Source organism: Hyperolius riggenbachi, chromosome 3, assembly GCF_040937935.1.
Source record: "Hyperolius riggenbachi isolate aHypRig1 chromosome 3, aHypRig1.pri, whole genome shotgun sequence".
NCBI lineage: Eukaryota > Metazoa > Chordata > Amphibia > Anura > Hyperoliidae > Hyperolius > Hyperolius riggenbachi.
In genome coordinates, this window is record NC_090648.1 from 179,848,783 (window position 1) to 179,865,525 (window position 16,743).

Genomic DNA, 16,743 nt, shown 5'->3' on the forward strand with positions numbered 1-16,743 from the left:
AACACCACCCTACGGGCTCATTCACATCGCCGGGAAATCGCCTGAAAATGGTGCAGGATACAAATTTGCATTTGGCAATTTGCGTTAATCGCCGGCGATTAACGCATATCGCCTGAATGAGAACGGGCCCATAGGTTGTTATTGCACTAGCGCTTTAAGAAGCGCCAGCACTTGAGCGTTTTGCCAAAATCACTAGCAAAACGCTCAGATGTGCATTTCTGTACATTTCTTTAACTACTTCACCCGATGCATTGAAAGGTTAAAATGGGCATGCATGCAATGCCCCGTGCACGGCCACTTCAGCAGAATGGATGTTTATTAAACGTCCTATTTGCACTGCATAGTGCACACATAGGGCTTTTAGAAACATTAATTTTGCAGGAAGTGGTTAAAACACCATTTTAACTTTGAAATTCTATGTCAGAGATGTAAATTGACATTTCTATGTAAAGCTGCAACACCGAATCACCAATGGACATTATCACCTGCTGCTTAACATTCATTTTACTTGGGTGCATGATTAAAATGATTGTCAAGATTGCATGCGGTTATAATAACGTTTATATTTATCTCTCGGCATTGCTTGCAAATGTATCTTTACTGATTACAGAGCTGTGCTGTAATTGGAATGTGATGCTTAAAGGAGACTGCAAGTAAAGAAAATAGAAACATGCTAGCAAACCTCAAGAGGAACTTTACCGAAAAGGGGAAAAAAAATAAATCAATGCATTACAAAGTGAGAAAGTAAAAAATGGAAGAGAGATCAAGAAATGGATATTCACTGTGCAATTCGCTCATGTTGTTTGAACCACAATCAGCCTGCATGTAAACATCTTTACTACTGTCAGACATGATAAAAAAGAGGTATCAGCTACTGATTGGTATTAAAGCAGAACTGTAGATTCAAATTAAACACATTGTTTCACTTACCTGGGGCTTCTGCAAGCCCCCAGCAGCTGTCCTGTCCCGCGACGACTCTCCGTTCCCCCGCCGCCGCTCCATTCTGTACCTCGACTTGTAAGTCTATGCCAGCGCAGCCCTGCCAAGCGTAGCCTTTCTTCGTGTTCCCCTCTGCAATAACGGGGGAACGCGAAGAAAGGATACGCGTGGCCAGAGCCGCGCAGGAGCAGTGGCCTGGCGGCAAAACCGAAAGTAGCTGGCGGCGGGAGAACGGTGGCTCGTTGAGGAGCGGCGAGGGACAGGACGGCTGCTGGGGGCTTGGGGAAGGCCCAGGTAAGCGAAACAATGTGTTTCATTTGAATCTACAGTTCCGCTTTAAGTTCCATTCTTGTTTACAGTTCCTCTTTAATGCGCGGACATGAATATTTGGATTTTATCCACAAAAGTGTACATTTTTGTAAATACAGGTGGTCCCCTGCATACAAACAGGTTCTGTTCTGGGAGGTAGTTTGTAAGTTGAGCTTGTTTGTAAGTTGAGTCATGTATTACACATAGTAAAACAAGGATAAACTATATTCTTTCGGACAACTTTTTGTTGTTGTTTTCAGTGTGCTGTTAATGTGTTTAAGGCTCCTCGCACAGTGCACGCGATTCCGTTTTTTTACATCAGATTCCAATTTTAATCGTTACTGCATGCTGTGTATTTTTCTGTTGATTGCATTCAGGGAAAATCAGAAACAGAATCGGAATCGTCAAATGGATTTGCAGTGTGCAGGGAGCCTAATACTGTAACATGTAACAACAATGTGCAATAGCAAAACTATTATATTTTTTTTGCATGAAGACAACTTTGTTTGCATGTATGAAACATTGTAACTTTTTATTTGTAAGCAGGGGACTGTCTGTATTTTGTTGTATCTTCGCATGGAAACACTGAAGTTATGACACTTAGCTACAAAGTAAAGTAGTCAGTGTATAGCTCTTATAACAGTGTAAATTTGCTGTCCCAATAAAAAACAAAACACAAAGCCATTAATGTCTAATCAGTACACCCCTAAGTAAAGAGTGTCGGATGTTGAAGGGGGAAGGGGGGAGCCTGTCAGTGCTCAGACCATACGCCGCAAATGGCATCAAATTGGTCTGCATTGCTTTGCTCCCAGAAAAAAAGGGTTCTTCTAAAGGCTGCCATACACTGGTCGATAGCCACCAGATCGACCAGCAGATAGATCCCTCTGTGATCGAATTTGATCAAAGAGGGATCTATTGGCTGCCTACACTTCAAACAGATTTTGAATCGATTTGACTATGAAACCGATTCACAATCTGTGGAGCTGCCACCCCTTCCCCCCTGCATACATTACCTGATCCAGCCGGCTCGAGTCCCCCTGTCTACGCTGTCTCTTCTCCGCTCTGGGCTCCAGCTTCACTTCCTGTCAGGACAGGAAGTAAGTGAAGCCAGCCAGAGCCCAGTGTAAGTGTATGGGCCCCTTAAAGATAATACACAGCAAAAGCCTACAAACAGTTTGCTGAAGACAGGCACACTAAGTACATGATTACTGGAACCACATCCCGTGATCACAGGACCCCAAACACATCAAGACGACCACTGCTTTGCTAAAGAAACTGAGGGTAAAGGTGCTGGATTGGCCAAGTAGGTCTGTGGAGCAATCTCAAATGGAAGGTGAAGTGCAAGGTCTCTAGCATCAACCAGCTTTGTGATGTCACGGAAGAGTGGACAAGAATTCCAGGGGCAACCTTTGAAGCTCTAGTGAACTTCATGTCCAAGAAAGTTAAAGTGAACCTTAACCGTGGGGTAAAGAAAAAAAAATGCCCTTACCTGGGGCTTCCCCAAACCCCCTGCAGCCATCCTAGCTCCTCAAGTACCCTCCAGTCCCCTGCGGCGGCTTAGTTTCGTTTTCCCGGCAACGCGTCTTCTTCGCCTTCCCTGTCAAGCATGTCATGCACAGTCGCAAGCGTACTGCGCCTGTGCATGACGGCAGGGAAGGCGAAGAAGAGGAGGCATTGCTGGGGGCCGACTGTTAGTTGGCCAAAAACAAAACTAAGCTGCGGCGGGGGACCAGAGGGCACAGGATGGCTGCAAGGGGCTTGGGGAAACCCCAGGTAAGTGAAACTTTTTTTTTACCATACAGTTAAGGTTCACTTTAACCACTTGAGGACCTAGGGCTTTCTACCCCTTAAGGACCGGCCACTTTTTTTCCATTCAGACCACTGCAGCTTTCACGGTTTATTGCTCGCTCATACAACCTACCACCTAAATGAATTTTGGCTCCTTTTCTTGTCACTAATAAAGCTTTCTTTTGGTGCTATTTGATTGCTCCTGCGATTTTTACTTTTTATTATATTCATCAAAAAAGACATGAATTTTGGCAAAAAAATGATTTTTTTAACTTTCTGTACTGACATTTTTCAAATAAAGTAAAATTTCTGTATACATGCAGCGCGAAAAATGTGGACAAACATGTTTTGGAAAAAAAAAAACCCATTCAGTGTATATTTATTGGTTTGGGTAAAAGTTATAGCGTTTACAAACTATGGTGCAAAAAGTGAATTTTCCCATTTTCAAGCATCTATGACTTTTCTGACCCCCTGTCATGTTTCATGAGGGGCTAGAATTCCAGGATAGTATAAATACCCACAAATGACCCCATTTTGGAAAGAAGACATCCCAAAGTATTCACTGAAAGGCATAATGAGTTCATAGAAGATATTTTTTGTCACAAGTAAGCGGAAAATGACACTTTGTGACAAAAAAAAAAAAAAAAAAAGTTTCCATTTCTTCTAACTTGCGACAAAAAAAAAAAATGAAATCTGCCACGGACTCACCATGCCCCTCTCTGAATACCTTGAAGGGTCTACTTTCCAAAATGGGTCATTTGTGGGGTGTGTTTACTGTCCTCACATTTTGGGGGGTGCTAAATTGTAAGCACCCCTGTAAAGCCTAAAGGTGCTCATTGAACTTTGGACCCCTTAGCGCAGTTAGGCTGCAAAAAAGTGCCACACATGTGGTATTGCCATACTCAGGAGAAGTAGTATAATGTGTTTTGGGGTGTATTTTTACACATACCCATGCTGGGTGGGAGAAATATCTCTGTAAATGACAATTTTTTAATTTTTTTTACACACAATTGTCCATTTACAGAGATCTTTCTCCCACTCAGCATGGGTATGTGTAAAAATACACCCCAAAACACATTATACTACTTCTCCTGAGTACGGCGATACCACATGTGTGGCACTTTTTTGCACCCTAACTGCACTAAAGGGCCCAAAGTCCAATGAGTACCTTTAGGATTTCACAGGTCATTTTGAGAAATTTCGTTTCAAGACTACTCCTCACGGTTTAGGGCCCCTAAAATGCCAGGGCAGTATAGGAACCCCACAAATGACCCCATTTTAGAAAGAAGACACCCCAAGGTATTCCGTTAGGAGTATGGTGGGTTCATAGAAGATTTTATTTTTTGTCACAAGTTAGCGGAAAATGACACTTTGTGGAAAAAACACAATTAAAATCAATTTCCGCTAACTTGTGACAAAAAATAAAATCTTCTATGAACCCACCATACTCCTAACGGAATACCTTGGGGTGTCTTCTTTCTAAAATGGGGTCATTTGTGGGGTTCCTATACTGCCCTGGCATTTTAGGGGCCCTAAACCGTGAGGAGTAGTCTTGAAACGAAATTTCTCAAAATGACCTGTGAAATCCTAAAGGTACTCATTGGACTTTGGACCCTTTAGCGCAGTTAGGGTGCAAAAAAGTGCCACACACGTGGTATCGCCGTACTCGGGAGAAGTAGTACAATGTGTTTTGGGGTGTATTTTTACACATACCCATGCTGGGTGGGAGAAATACCTCTGTAAATGGACAATTGTGTGTAAAAAAATCAAAAGATTGTCATTTACAGAGGTATTTCTCCCACCCAGCATGGGTATGTGTAAAAATACACCCCAAAACACACTGTACTACTTCTACCGAGTACGGCGATACCACATGTGTGGCACTTTTTTGCACCCTAACTGCACTAAGGGGCCCAAAGTCCAATGAGTACCTTTAGGATTTCACAGGTCATTTTTGTTTCAAGACTACTCCTCACGGTTTAGGGCCCCTAAAATTCCAGGGCAGTATAGGAACCCCACTAATGACCCCATTTTAGAAAGAAGACACCCCAAGGTATTCTGTTAGGAGTATGGTGAGTTCATAGAAGTTTTTATTTTTTTGTCACAAGTTAGCGGAAATTGATTTTAATTGTTTTTTTTTTCCACAAAGTGTCATTTTCCGCTAACTTGTGACAAAAAATAAAATCTTCTATGAACTCACCATACTCCGTACGGAATACCTTTGGGTGTCTTCTTTCTAGAATGGGGTCATTTGTGGGGTTCCTATACTGCCCTGGCATTTTAGGGGCCCTAAACCGTGAGGAGTAGTCTTGAAACCAAATGTCGCAAAATGACCTGTGAAATCCTAAAGGTACTCATTGGACTTTGGGCCCCTTAGCGTACTTAGGGTGTAAAAAAGTGCCACACATGTGGTACCGCCGTACTCAGGAGAAGTAGTATAATGCGTTTTGGGGTGTATTTTTACACATACCCATGCTAAGTGGGAGAAATATCTCTGTAAATGACAATTGTTTGATTTTTTTACACACAATTGTCCATTTACATAGAAATTTCTCCCACCCAGCATGGGTATGTGTAAAAATACACCCCAAAACACATTATACTACTTTTCCTGAGTACGGCGGTACCACATGTGTAACACTTTTTTGCAGCCTAGGTGCGCTAAGGGGCCCAACATCCTATTCACAGGTCATTTTGAGGCATTTGTTTTCTAGACTACTCCTCGCGGTTTAGGGCCCCTAAAATGCCAGGGCAGTATAGGAACCCCACAAGTGACCCCATTTTAGAAAGAAGACACCCCAAGGTATTCCGTTAGGTGTATGGCGAGTTCATAGAAGATTTTATTTTTTGTCACAAGTTAGTGAAAAATGACACTGTGAAAAAAAACAATAAAAATCAATTTCCGCTAACTTTTGACAAAAAATAAAATCTTCTATGAACTCGTCATACACCTAACAGAATACCTTGGGGTGTCTTTTTTCCTAAAATGGGGTCACTTGTGGGGTTCCTATACCGCCCTGGCATTTTACGGGCCCAAAACCGTGAGTAGTCTGGAAACCAAATGTCTCAAAATGACTTTTCAGGGGTATAAGCATCTGCAAATTTTGATGACAGGTGGTCTATGAGGGGGCGAATTTTGTGGAACCGGTCATAAGCAGGGTGGCCTTTTAGATGACAGGTTGTATTGGGCTTGATCTGATGGATAGGAGTGCTAGGGGGTGACAGGAGGTGATTGATGGGTGTCTCAGGGGGTGGTTAGAGGGGAAAATAGATGCAATCAATGCACTGGGGAGGTGATCGGAAGGGGGTCTGAGGGGGATCTGAGGGTTTGGCCGAGTGATCAGGAGCCCACACGGGGCAAATTAGGGCCTGATCTGATGGGTAGGTGTGCTAGGGGGTGACATGAGGTGATTGATGGGTGTCTCAAGGTGTGATTAGAGGGGGGAATAGATGCAAGCAATGCACTGGCGAGGTGATCAGGGCTGGGGTCTGAGGGCATTCTGAGGGTGTGGGCGGGTGATTGAGTGCCCTAGGGGCAGATAGGGGTCTAATCTGATAGGTAGCAGTGACAGGGGGTGATTGATGGGTAATTAGTGGGTGTTTAGGGTAGAGAACAGATGTAAACACTGCACTTGGGAGGTGATCGGACGTCGGATCTGCGGGCGATCTATTGGTGTGGGTGGGTGATCAGATTGCCCGCAAGGGGCAGGTTAGGGGCTGATTGATGGGTGGCAGTAACAGCGGGTGATTGATGGGTGGCAGTGACAGGGGGTGACTGATGGGTGGCAGTGACAGGGGGTGATTGATGGGTGATTGACAGGTAATCAGTGGGTTATTACAGGGGAGAACAGATGTAAATATTGCACTGGCAAATTGATAAGGGGGGGTCTGAGGGCAATCTGAGCGTGTAGGCGGGTGATTGGGTGCCCGCAAGGGGCAGATTAGGGTCTGATCTGATGGGTAACAGTGACAGGTGGTGATAGGGGGTGATTGATGGGTGATTGATGGGTAATTAGTGGGTGTTTAGAGGAGAGAATAGATGTAAACGCTGCGCTTGGGTGGTGATCTGATGTCTGATCTGCGGGCGATCTATTGGTGTGGGTGGGTGATCAGATTGCCCGCAAGGGGCAGGTTAGGGGCTGATTGTTGGGTGGCAGTGACAGGGGGTGATTGATGGGTGATAGGTGATTGGCAGGTGATTGACAGGTGATCAGTGGGTTATTACAGGGAAGGACAGATGTAATTAATGCACTGGCGAATTGATAAGGGGGGGGGGTCAGAGGGCAATCTGAGCGTGTGGGCGGGTGATTGGGTGCCCGCAAGGGGCAGATTAGGGTCTGATCTGATAGGTAAAAGTGACAGGTGGTGATAGGGGGTGATTGATGGGTAATTAGTGGGTGTTTAGAGGAGAGAATAGATGTAAACAATGGATTTGGGAGGTGATCTGATGTCGGATCTGCGGGCGATCTATTGGTGTGGGGGGGTGATCAGATTGCCCGCAAGGGGCAGGTTAGGGGCTGATTGATGGGTGGCAGTGACAGGGGGTGATTGACAGGTGATCAGGGGGGATAGATGCATACAGTACATGGGGGGGGGGGGGGGGGGTCTGGGGAGAATCTGAGGGGTGGGGGGGTGATCAGGAGGGAGCAGGGGGCAGGGGGGGGGGGATAAAAAAAAATAGCGTTGACAGATAGTGACAGGGAGTGATTGATGGGTGATTAGGGGGGGTTGATTGGGTGCAAACAGGGGTCTGGGGGGTGGGCAGGGGGGGGGGTCTGATGGGTGCTGTGGGTGATCTGGGGCAGGGGGGGGGGGGAAAATCAGTGTGCTTGGTGCAGACTAGGGTGGCTGCAGCCTGCCCTGGTGGTCCCTCGGACACTGGGACCACCAGGGCAGGAGGCAGCCTGTATAATACACTTTGTAAACATTACAAAGTGTATTATACACTTTGTATGCGGCGATCGTCGGGTTAACATCCCGCCGGCGCTTCCGTATGGCCGGCAGGATGTTGCGGCGGGTGAGCGGCGCCAGGCGGAGGATCGCGTCACGGATGACGCGATCGCTCCGCCCATGCCCCTACAAGGACCGCCGCCATTTGTCTATACAGCGGTCCTTGCGGGGTCCACTTCCCCGCCGCCTCTGTGCGTTAGGCGGTCGGGAAGTGGTTAAGGCAGAACTATGAAAGATCAGTGTGCACACAAAATATTGATACTTGGGGCACACTTTTGACTTTCTTCAGTGTGTACTCACTTTTAGGCATGAATGGCTGTGTGTTGAGTTATTTTGTTATGCAGCACACGCAGAATATTGGCCATGAGAGCATCACCCATTATGACAGAAAATGCAGGCGACAAGAGGCATCACTTAACCACCCTGGCGTTCTGATTAAATCGCCAGGGTGGCTGCGGGAGGGTTTTTTTTAAATAAAAAAAAAACTATTTCATGCAGCCAACTGAAAGTTGGCTGCATGAAAGCCCACTAGAGGGCGCTCCGGAGGCGATCTTCCGATCGCCTCCGGCGCCCAGAATAAACAAGGAAGGCCGCAATGAGCGGCCTTCCTTGTTTTGCTTATATCGTCGCCATAGCGACGAGCGGAGTGACGTCATCGACGTCAGCCGACGTCAGCCGCCTCCGATCCAGCCCTTAGCGCTGGCCGGAACTTTTTGTTCCGGCTACGCTGGGCTCAGGCGGCTGGGGGGACCCTCTTTCGCCGCTGCTCGCGGCGGATCGCCGCAGAGCGGCGGCGATCAGGCAGCACACGCGGCTGGCAAAGTGCCGGCTGCGTGTGCTGCTTTTTATTTGACTAAAATCGGCCCAGCAGGGCCTGAGCGGCAGCCTCTGGCGGTGTTGGACGAGCTGAGCTCGTCCAGACCGCTCAGCAGGTTAAAAGACAACTATTTATTAACTTTTTTTTTTTTTTTTTAACTGGGATGGGAATAGCTTGCTTTTTGGTGTTCCTAAGTACTGCTGTATATCTCTGCCTGCTTAAAGTGAACCTAAAAGTCTACGCAGCAGCACTGAAAAGGCTTGGTGTTTTTTTTTTTTAACAGTTTCACAGCATCAGAACATTGTTTTTCATACCCAAGCCTCATTTTTAGCTCCACAGAAAAAAACTGCCCAGGCATTTTTCCCCTGATACGGTGTGAAGCATGATGGGATTTCTGATGATGTTCTCGTTCTACTGTTTTAGTGCAATTTTTTATTTATTTTGAATATGAGATTTGAAGCCTAGCATGCACAGCTAGGAGTGATCAGGACATGGGAAAGTTGGAACTGTGTCTCATGCTCCCTGTCACCTCCTTTCATCCAAAAAGACTGCCCTCATGAAATCACAAACATTTGCCTGTTCTTTTAAAAACAGAGTGGGTAAGAGATTATATTACCTATTTTAGATAAGAAGTTTATTAACATAACTAATGTAACTTAATCACAGTATGTTTGTTTATGCTGAAGTTCCTCTTTAACTCTTCTTCATTGACATGTTAGTAGTGTCCAATCAGTGAAAAATATGATATGGGGGGGGAGGGGGGGGGTGATTTGAGGGAATCCCTCTCCCTACATCTGTTAATCCTGTGTGTACTATCTTTTGCAGATGACAGGTATCAATAGCTTAACAACCTTGGCCGGCTGTCGTCATGACGGGTCTGATAAAGCAGTAATCGGACCAATTTGGCTTAAATTACCAATGTGAAACAGGCCTAAAAACCCAAAATACTTGGAAGGCAAAAGCAGGCTGTAACACAAAGAGGAATTGAGCTGTGGATGAGACATCTGGCTCATAGGGCCAAAGTCTGCTTTTTGAAACTGTTCTCTTCCTGGATGGCCTGCTAGAAGGCTATGCCCATTTTACTCTTGCTACACGTCCGCCTACCTGGACATAGCTGTGCCTACCTGGACATAGCTAAAGGCACTCGAGACTTTATGAAGCTCAGGTCTCAAGATCATACCAGCAGACGACACAGGTACATGCTGGTCACTCTGGAGAAGCCTCCTTATTGGATTAAAGCTGGTGTGGTTGAAAAGAAAATCATGTTACCTTTGTGAGGCCTGGAACCCACTACAGTTGTTTTTTTTAGTGTTTTCAATCACTAGCAATTTCCCTAAATGTTCTGCCAATGTAAATAGATGGGACAGATTCCACTAAAGCGTTTACGATTAAAGGACTACTGTAGGTGGGGTAGGGAGAGAGTTGAACTTACCTGTGGCTTCTAACGGTCCCCCACAGACATCCCGTGCCCACTCAGCCACTCAATGATGCTCTGGACCCTGCCGGTTCACTTCCAGAATGTGACTTTAAAAGTTGGAAAACCACTGCGCCTGTGCCCTCGCTCCCTCTGACGTCACCGGGAGAGTACTGCACAGGCACATATCGTACTGGGCCTGCGCCGTACACTGCCAGTGACAACAGGAGTAAGGGCGCAGCCGCGCTGGCGCAGTTTTCTGACTTTAAAGTCGCAAATTCTGGAAGTGAACTGGTGGTGTCCAGAGCATAGGCGAGTGGCTGCGCGGGCACGAGATGTCAGCGAGGGACCGTTAGAAGCCCCAGGTAAGTTCAACTCTTTTTTCCCCTACAGTACTCCTTTAAGGAAATTGCAATCACAGGACAAGCAGCATTTTAGAAGCGTCTCCATTCTAGTGAACTGTATAGGAGCATGGAAATCGCTCCTAAAAATCGCTTGCAAAATGCCATCACAAATCACTAGCAATTGTAATAGCGCTTTCCAGTGGGGTCCAGGCCTGAACGTGTTGAAGTCATGGGAATCTGGGCTGCAGGTGAGTAGCCACTATTTTTAACACAGGTGCACCACAGACACCTGGGATTTGACCGCACACTAACAGGGGTCATGCATGTCACTTTTATTATGTTATTTGCAGTGCATATTAGCAGGCACAAGTAATGCAGTTTTAAAGGATACATGAGCGAAATAAAAGAAAATCAGACTTGCTTACCTTGGGCTTCCTCCAGCCCCTAGAAGCCCATGTGTCTCACCGCAGCTCCGCTCTCTTCCAGTGTCCCTTCTGTAGCAGCTGACAACCTGCTTGTACTCCTGTAGCTGGGTGTGTTCTGTGCAGGCACATTACTTCTGCACCTGCACAAAACGATCCCATGCACAGAAGCACGACCAGTGCTCACACAGAAGCCGCTAACCTGGCTGTCAGTGGTCGCTCAGAGGGGACCCTAGGACACTGGCAGAGAGTAGAACTGCGGAGAGACACACATAGGATTCTAGGGGCTGGAGGAAGACCTAGGTAAGTAAATCTGATTTGCTTTTATTTCACTCATGTATCCTGTAAAGATACCTGAAGCAAACTCCTCCATACAAACAGAGGCTCCAGGCATGTAGTCCTCATGCCCACCTCCATCCCCTTGTAAAAGGACCCATAAGTGTCAAGTCAGCCTGTTTGCGCACTACTGCACAAGCGCTGGCCTGGCCGCATGCATACTTGACCGCGCTTCCGTAGACAGGAGCACTCTGCGCACTACTTAACTACTTGTAATCAAGGAGGTGTGCTGCCCAGGCCAATGCTTACACAGTAGTGAGTCACCTGGCCACGACTCCGAAGTGTGTGCAAGTGTGTGTAGGGAATGGAGGTGCAGATGGGAGCTATGGGTATGAGGGCTCTTTCACATCTACCAATGCGTGCAGAAGCCGAAACACAGCTTCAGGTGTGAAAGGTAAGATTAAAGTCTATGGACTTTCGTTTTACCTTGGTTAAGGCAAAGTTTCAACTTTGCATTAAAAACGCAGAAAATGGGCTCTGGTGTAAAGAGCCCTGAGGACTCCTGCACATACATGCCTGCAGCCTCCATTGTTCAAATGAGTTTGCCTGAGGTATGAATAACGTTAGGGAGAGGCCTGGGCAATGCTCGCACCGTGCGTAGCCGCTCCTTGGCCCAGGTCACTTGCTCCTCCAGACTCTTCTTGCGAACTTCGTGCAGGTTCTGGAAGTAGAGCTCGGCGTCCCCCTGCTCCTCCGAGAACAGCACGTCCAGCACGATCCTCCGGCCACAGTGCTCAACAGCGGCGTCCAGATAGCGCTCCAGAGCCCGGCACACGGCGTCCAGCTCCTCCGGCGCCTCCTGCCAGGACGGCTCCCCGGGGAAGAGCAGCGTCCAGAGGCTCCCGGCGGGGCTGGGGGCGGGCAGGCAGGGGAAGCAGTGCTCCAGCAGGCTGCACACAGAACTGAGCTGGTGGTGGATGTGCGCCACTTCCGTCACAGAGAACACACCGGCCCAGCTGCTCTCCTCCTCGTCGCCCTCCTCCTCCTGCCGCCGCCTCCTCCGCTGCAGCGTCCGGTTGTGGCAAGTAATGGCGAACTTGCTCTCCACCTGGTTCCAGGCCACGATAAAGCCCAGCTTATACTGCTCGGGCTCCTCAAACACATTGGGGCGCACAGCCACCCAGCCGTCCAGGCTGTCCCCCTCCATGACAGTCCCGACTCCTCGGCTGCCTGCCTGTTCCGGGTATGAGCGCTTCACCTGATCCCTACCACGTGATGTGCGCCTCATTTACTCTCCGCACTTTGCCCTTCATCCTTTGCGCTGTCATTTCTCATCGTCACCAGCAGCAGCGAATAGTGCCCATATCTGGCAGCGGAGTGTGAACTTTATTGTACAGCCCAGCTCAGGGACTTTCCCTGCTACTTCCCATTGGTGGACACCGAGCTCAGCTTGTCTTGTGACCGCTCATGTGACTGACCGACTGCCTCTCCTTATATCTGCGGCTGATATAAGGCGTTTTATTGGTTGAGTACAATCACCTGCTAAAAACGCAACTGTATTTATTTTTGTCAAGAAATAGCTTCCTGTAAAACCAAAAGTAAAACAGAGAGAGGCCTGGTTCACACTTGATGGATCAAAAACTAATCCATGTAAAATCAGTTTTCAATAGACATAAATTTTTTGATCTGTAACCCTCTGTTCAGTTAGCATGCGGTCAATGCGAAGTGTCAGTCACTCCTGGATATTGTACAGCTTTCCCATTCCTCTACCCAGCGCATCGATCCATTGATGTTCCCAGTTGTAGCTGTTCCACTGAATAGCTCTTCAGAATTATTTGGGCAATCTTTGGAACTACTGTATTTGCGCATTCCTCAGCTCTTTTAATTCATCCCTGCACCAACATCAATTTTTTAGCAGAACCCTTTCTACCAGGGCCTGCGCTACCATAGAGGCAAAGGGGCAATTGCCCCAGAGCTTGTAGGGGCCACCAGTAGCTACAAGAGGGAAAAAAAAAATTCAAATCGACCTTATAGTTTTTGAGAAAACTGATTTTAAAGTTTCAAAGGAAAAAAATATACATTTAAAAACCCGCCGACTTTAATGGTTAATAGCAAATCCACCTTAAATGCTAGAAACCCTAAATTTGCAGGATGTGTTAAGGAGATCATTGGGAATAAGAGGAAAAAAACATTTTTTCAAAAAGACCTTATAGTTTTTGAGAAAATCTATTTTAAAATTTCGAAGGAAAAAAGTATACTTTTAAAAGCAGTAAATGTCACTTTTAGTAGCAAACCCAACAGTAGTCTAATTTTACATGCATCAAAAGAAAGAGCAATGCATTTCCTGACGGGGGTCCCATACGCAGCCGCAGCGCTTTGGCCAGGGATCGCTATAGTGGGCAGCACGGTGGCGTAGTGGTTAGCTCTCTTGCCTTGCAGCGCTGGATCCCTGGTTCGAATCCCAGCCAGGGCACTATCTGCAAGGAGTTTGTATGTTCTCTCCGTGTCTGCGTGGGTTTCCTCTGTGCACTCCGGTTTCCTCCCACATTCCCCAAAAAAACATACGGATAAGTTAATTGGCTCCCCTTAATAAATTGGCCCTAGACTACAGTACTTACACTACATAATATAGACATATTGCAATGGTAGGGATCAGATTGTGAGCTCCTTTGAGGGACAGTTAGTGACAAGATAGATATATATATATATATATATATATATATATATATAATATATATATATATATATATATATATACTCTGTACAGCGCTGCGTAATATGTCGGCGCTATATAAATACTAAATAATAATAATAATATACAGCCGCAATATGGCTGTATGAAGATCCCTGGCATTTTTTCCTATTTTCTATTTTCCCAATTTTTTTTTATGTTTAGAGCGCGGGAATTTAAAAAAAAAAAAAATGTGGGATCCCCCTGCTGAAACTTTTTAACCCCTTGTCCCCCATGCAGGCTGGGGTAGCCAGAATGTGGAGCTCCGACCGATTGGGGCTTCACACCCTGACTATATCAGCTGCAAAAAAGGTCCCTTAATGCCGATTTTTGTTCCGGGGTATCTGTTGGGGGGGGGGGCCCAGGTTTATTTTGCCCTGGGGCCCCATTGTTGCTTAAACCGGCCCTGCTTTCTACTAGTGTTTTCTCTTCCTCACTCAAAAGGTGTTCTAAAGAAACTGTTCTGCGTACCACAACCTCAACTACTACATACCTCAAATACTGCCTTGCTTCACTTCTTAAAGGGAAGGTTCAGGGAGGGGATTAAAAAAATAAAAATAAATTTCCACTTACCTGGGGCTTCCTCCAGCCCGTGGCAGGCAGGAGGTGCCCTCGCCGCCGCTCCGCAGGCTCCCGGTGGTCTCCGGTGCCCGACCCGACCTGGCCAGGCCGGCTGCCAGGTCGGGCTCTTCTGCGCTCCATTTCCTGGGACTTCTGCGTCCCACGCCGGCGCGCTGACGTCATCGGACGTCCGCCGGGCTGTACTGCGCATGTAGCGAGACCGGGCTATCATGTATCATGTTTTTTTTTTTTTTAAACGTATTTGCTGCCCCCTGGCGGATTTTGACAAACCCCCAGGAGGGTTAAAGGATCACTATTGCAAAACATTGTAAAATGTAAAATACATGTAAACATACAAATAAAAAGTACATTTCTTCCAGATTAAAATGAGCCATCAATTACTTTTCTCCCATTTTGCTGTCACTTACAGTAGGTAGACACAATCTGACAGAACTGACAGGTTTTGGTCTAGTCCATGTCTTTATGGGGGATTCTCAGCATGCATGGCCTTTATTCTTTAAAAAACATTCCTTGAGGGCGCATGCGCGGCGCGCTAATGGAAGGATGCCTTCTGCGTGAGCTCCGTGACTAAGCTAAGCATAATACCTAACATAGGGGCCAGAGCTTACCGCTTCCCGCTTGAACCGATGCCTGAAAAGCACAGGAAAAGGAAGAAGCACTCTTGGTCGCATTCCCAGGCAGCTAAGAAGATTTTACAAGAAGTCTTCAAGAAACCGCATACCAAGATGGCGTCCATGACAGAGAAGGCCTCAACTTCCTCTGACCGCGATCCCAGCCCAGCCAGAAAAGACTCACCCCCGCCCTCGGATTCCAAGAAACGGTCACGCGAGGACGATGAACTTTTTCAATCTATCCAGAAGCTTTTCAGTGCCGAACTATCTGCTGCGGTTGAGAACTTTTCGGCGCAGATCCGTGACATAGGCTCTCGAGTCGAAGTACTGGAAAACAAGTACGATAGCATCTCCGATGCTCTTGCTGACGATAAGAAACAACTCTTGAGCCAGGACGAGCGGATCGAAATACTTGAATCCAGGCTGGAAGACTTCGAGAATAGAGCTCGCAGATCCAACTTAAGGATCTGAGGCCTACCGGAAACTGTATCGGATCTCAAGACGGCGGCACTCAACATCTTCTCCGCCATGCTACCACAACTAGATGCCTCGCAGTTCAGGATGGACCGTATACACAGGGCCCTGGCCAAACCACCTAACCCAGCGCTTCCACGGGACGTGGTTCTCAAAATGCACTACGCAGATGTTTGCGATCAGCTTCTTGCATATCTGGCATATTTAACCTGACTCCAAAGCTAAAGCCAATTTAGGTCCTATTATGCCTAATATCTAACAATGTTCTGCTTTTTATTTTAACCCCCTGCAGCATTTCAGGCCGGAGGCATGCCCTGGAGGCCCGTGGGTCTGACTTGGGGTCTGGGCTCCGTCATGCTGAAAGATCCCCCTCCGTTTTAGGGGGAGGGGCATACAGCATGACGGCCCCCATAAACCCTCACTCTTCTTTGACAGGTGCCCCTGGTTTGCTATTTCGGGCACTACCAAGACAGATTTCCAGATTAACCACTCGGGGCGAATAGAGACAAGTACCGTGAAGGTCCTAGTCTCCATGTTCATTCCATTAAAGGGACTTCTATCTCAGCACACCATCTTGGGTCGATCGGAAGCTGTGTAAGCTGGTGTGCTGATATGGTACTTTCCGCCATTCTTTATATGGCTACAATACATATGGTTTATTCAACCTGACTCCGAAGTTTGAGCTGCTTTAGGTTCTATTGTGCCTAATGTCTAACAACCTGGGATAGATGTTTTGCTTTTATTTTAAACCCCCCGCAGCACTTCATGCCGGAGGCATGCCCTGTTTAACCGCGGGTCAGATTTTGGGTCCGGGCTCCGTCATGCTGAAAGATCCCCCTCCGTTTTAGGTGGAGGCGTACTGCATGGCGGCTCCCGTAAACCCTCACTCCTCTCTGACGGGTGCCCCTAGTCTGCTATTTCTGGCAATACCAAAACAGATTTCTAGACTAAATACTCGGGGTGAATAGAGACAAGTATAATTCTTATCAACATACATTGGGTTCCATGACCAATGTCTTTCAAATAATTGGGGCTCGTTGGGTTCGATACCCCCATTATACTGGGGGTGCCCGACATGACAGTACC

The 16,743-nt window shown here is 47.0% G+C and overlaps 1 protein-coding gene across 1 annotated transcript in view; it reads right to left on the reverse strand.

Annotated features, from left to right (window-relative positions):
* WHAMM (WASP homolog associated with actin, golgi membranes and microtubules) overlaps positions 1 to 12,762 on the reverse strand; it is an 83,933-nt gene extending 71,171 nt beyond the window's left edge. Inside the window, exon 1 of the mRNA XM_068275368.1 lies at positions 11,912 to 12,762. Within this exon, the coding sequence (XP_068131469.1) occupies positions 11,912 to 12,547 (636 nt within the window). The 5' untranslated portion in view covers positions 12,548 to 12,762. The remainder of the gene's footprint in view (positions 1 to 11,911) is intronic.
* Between the last annotated feature and the right edge of the window lie 3,981 nt (positions 12,763 to 16,743).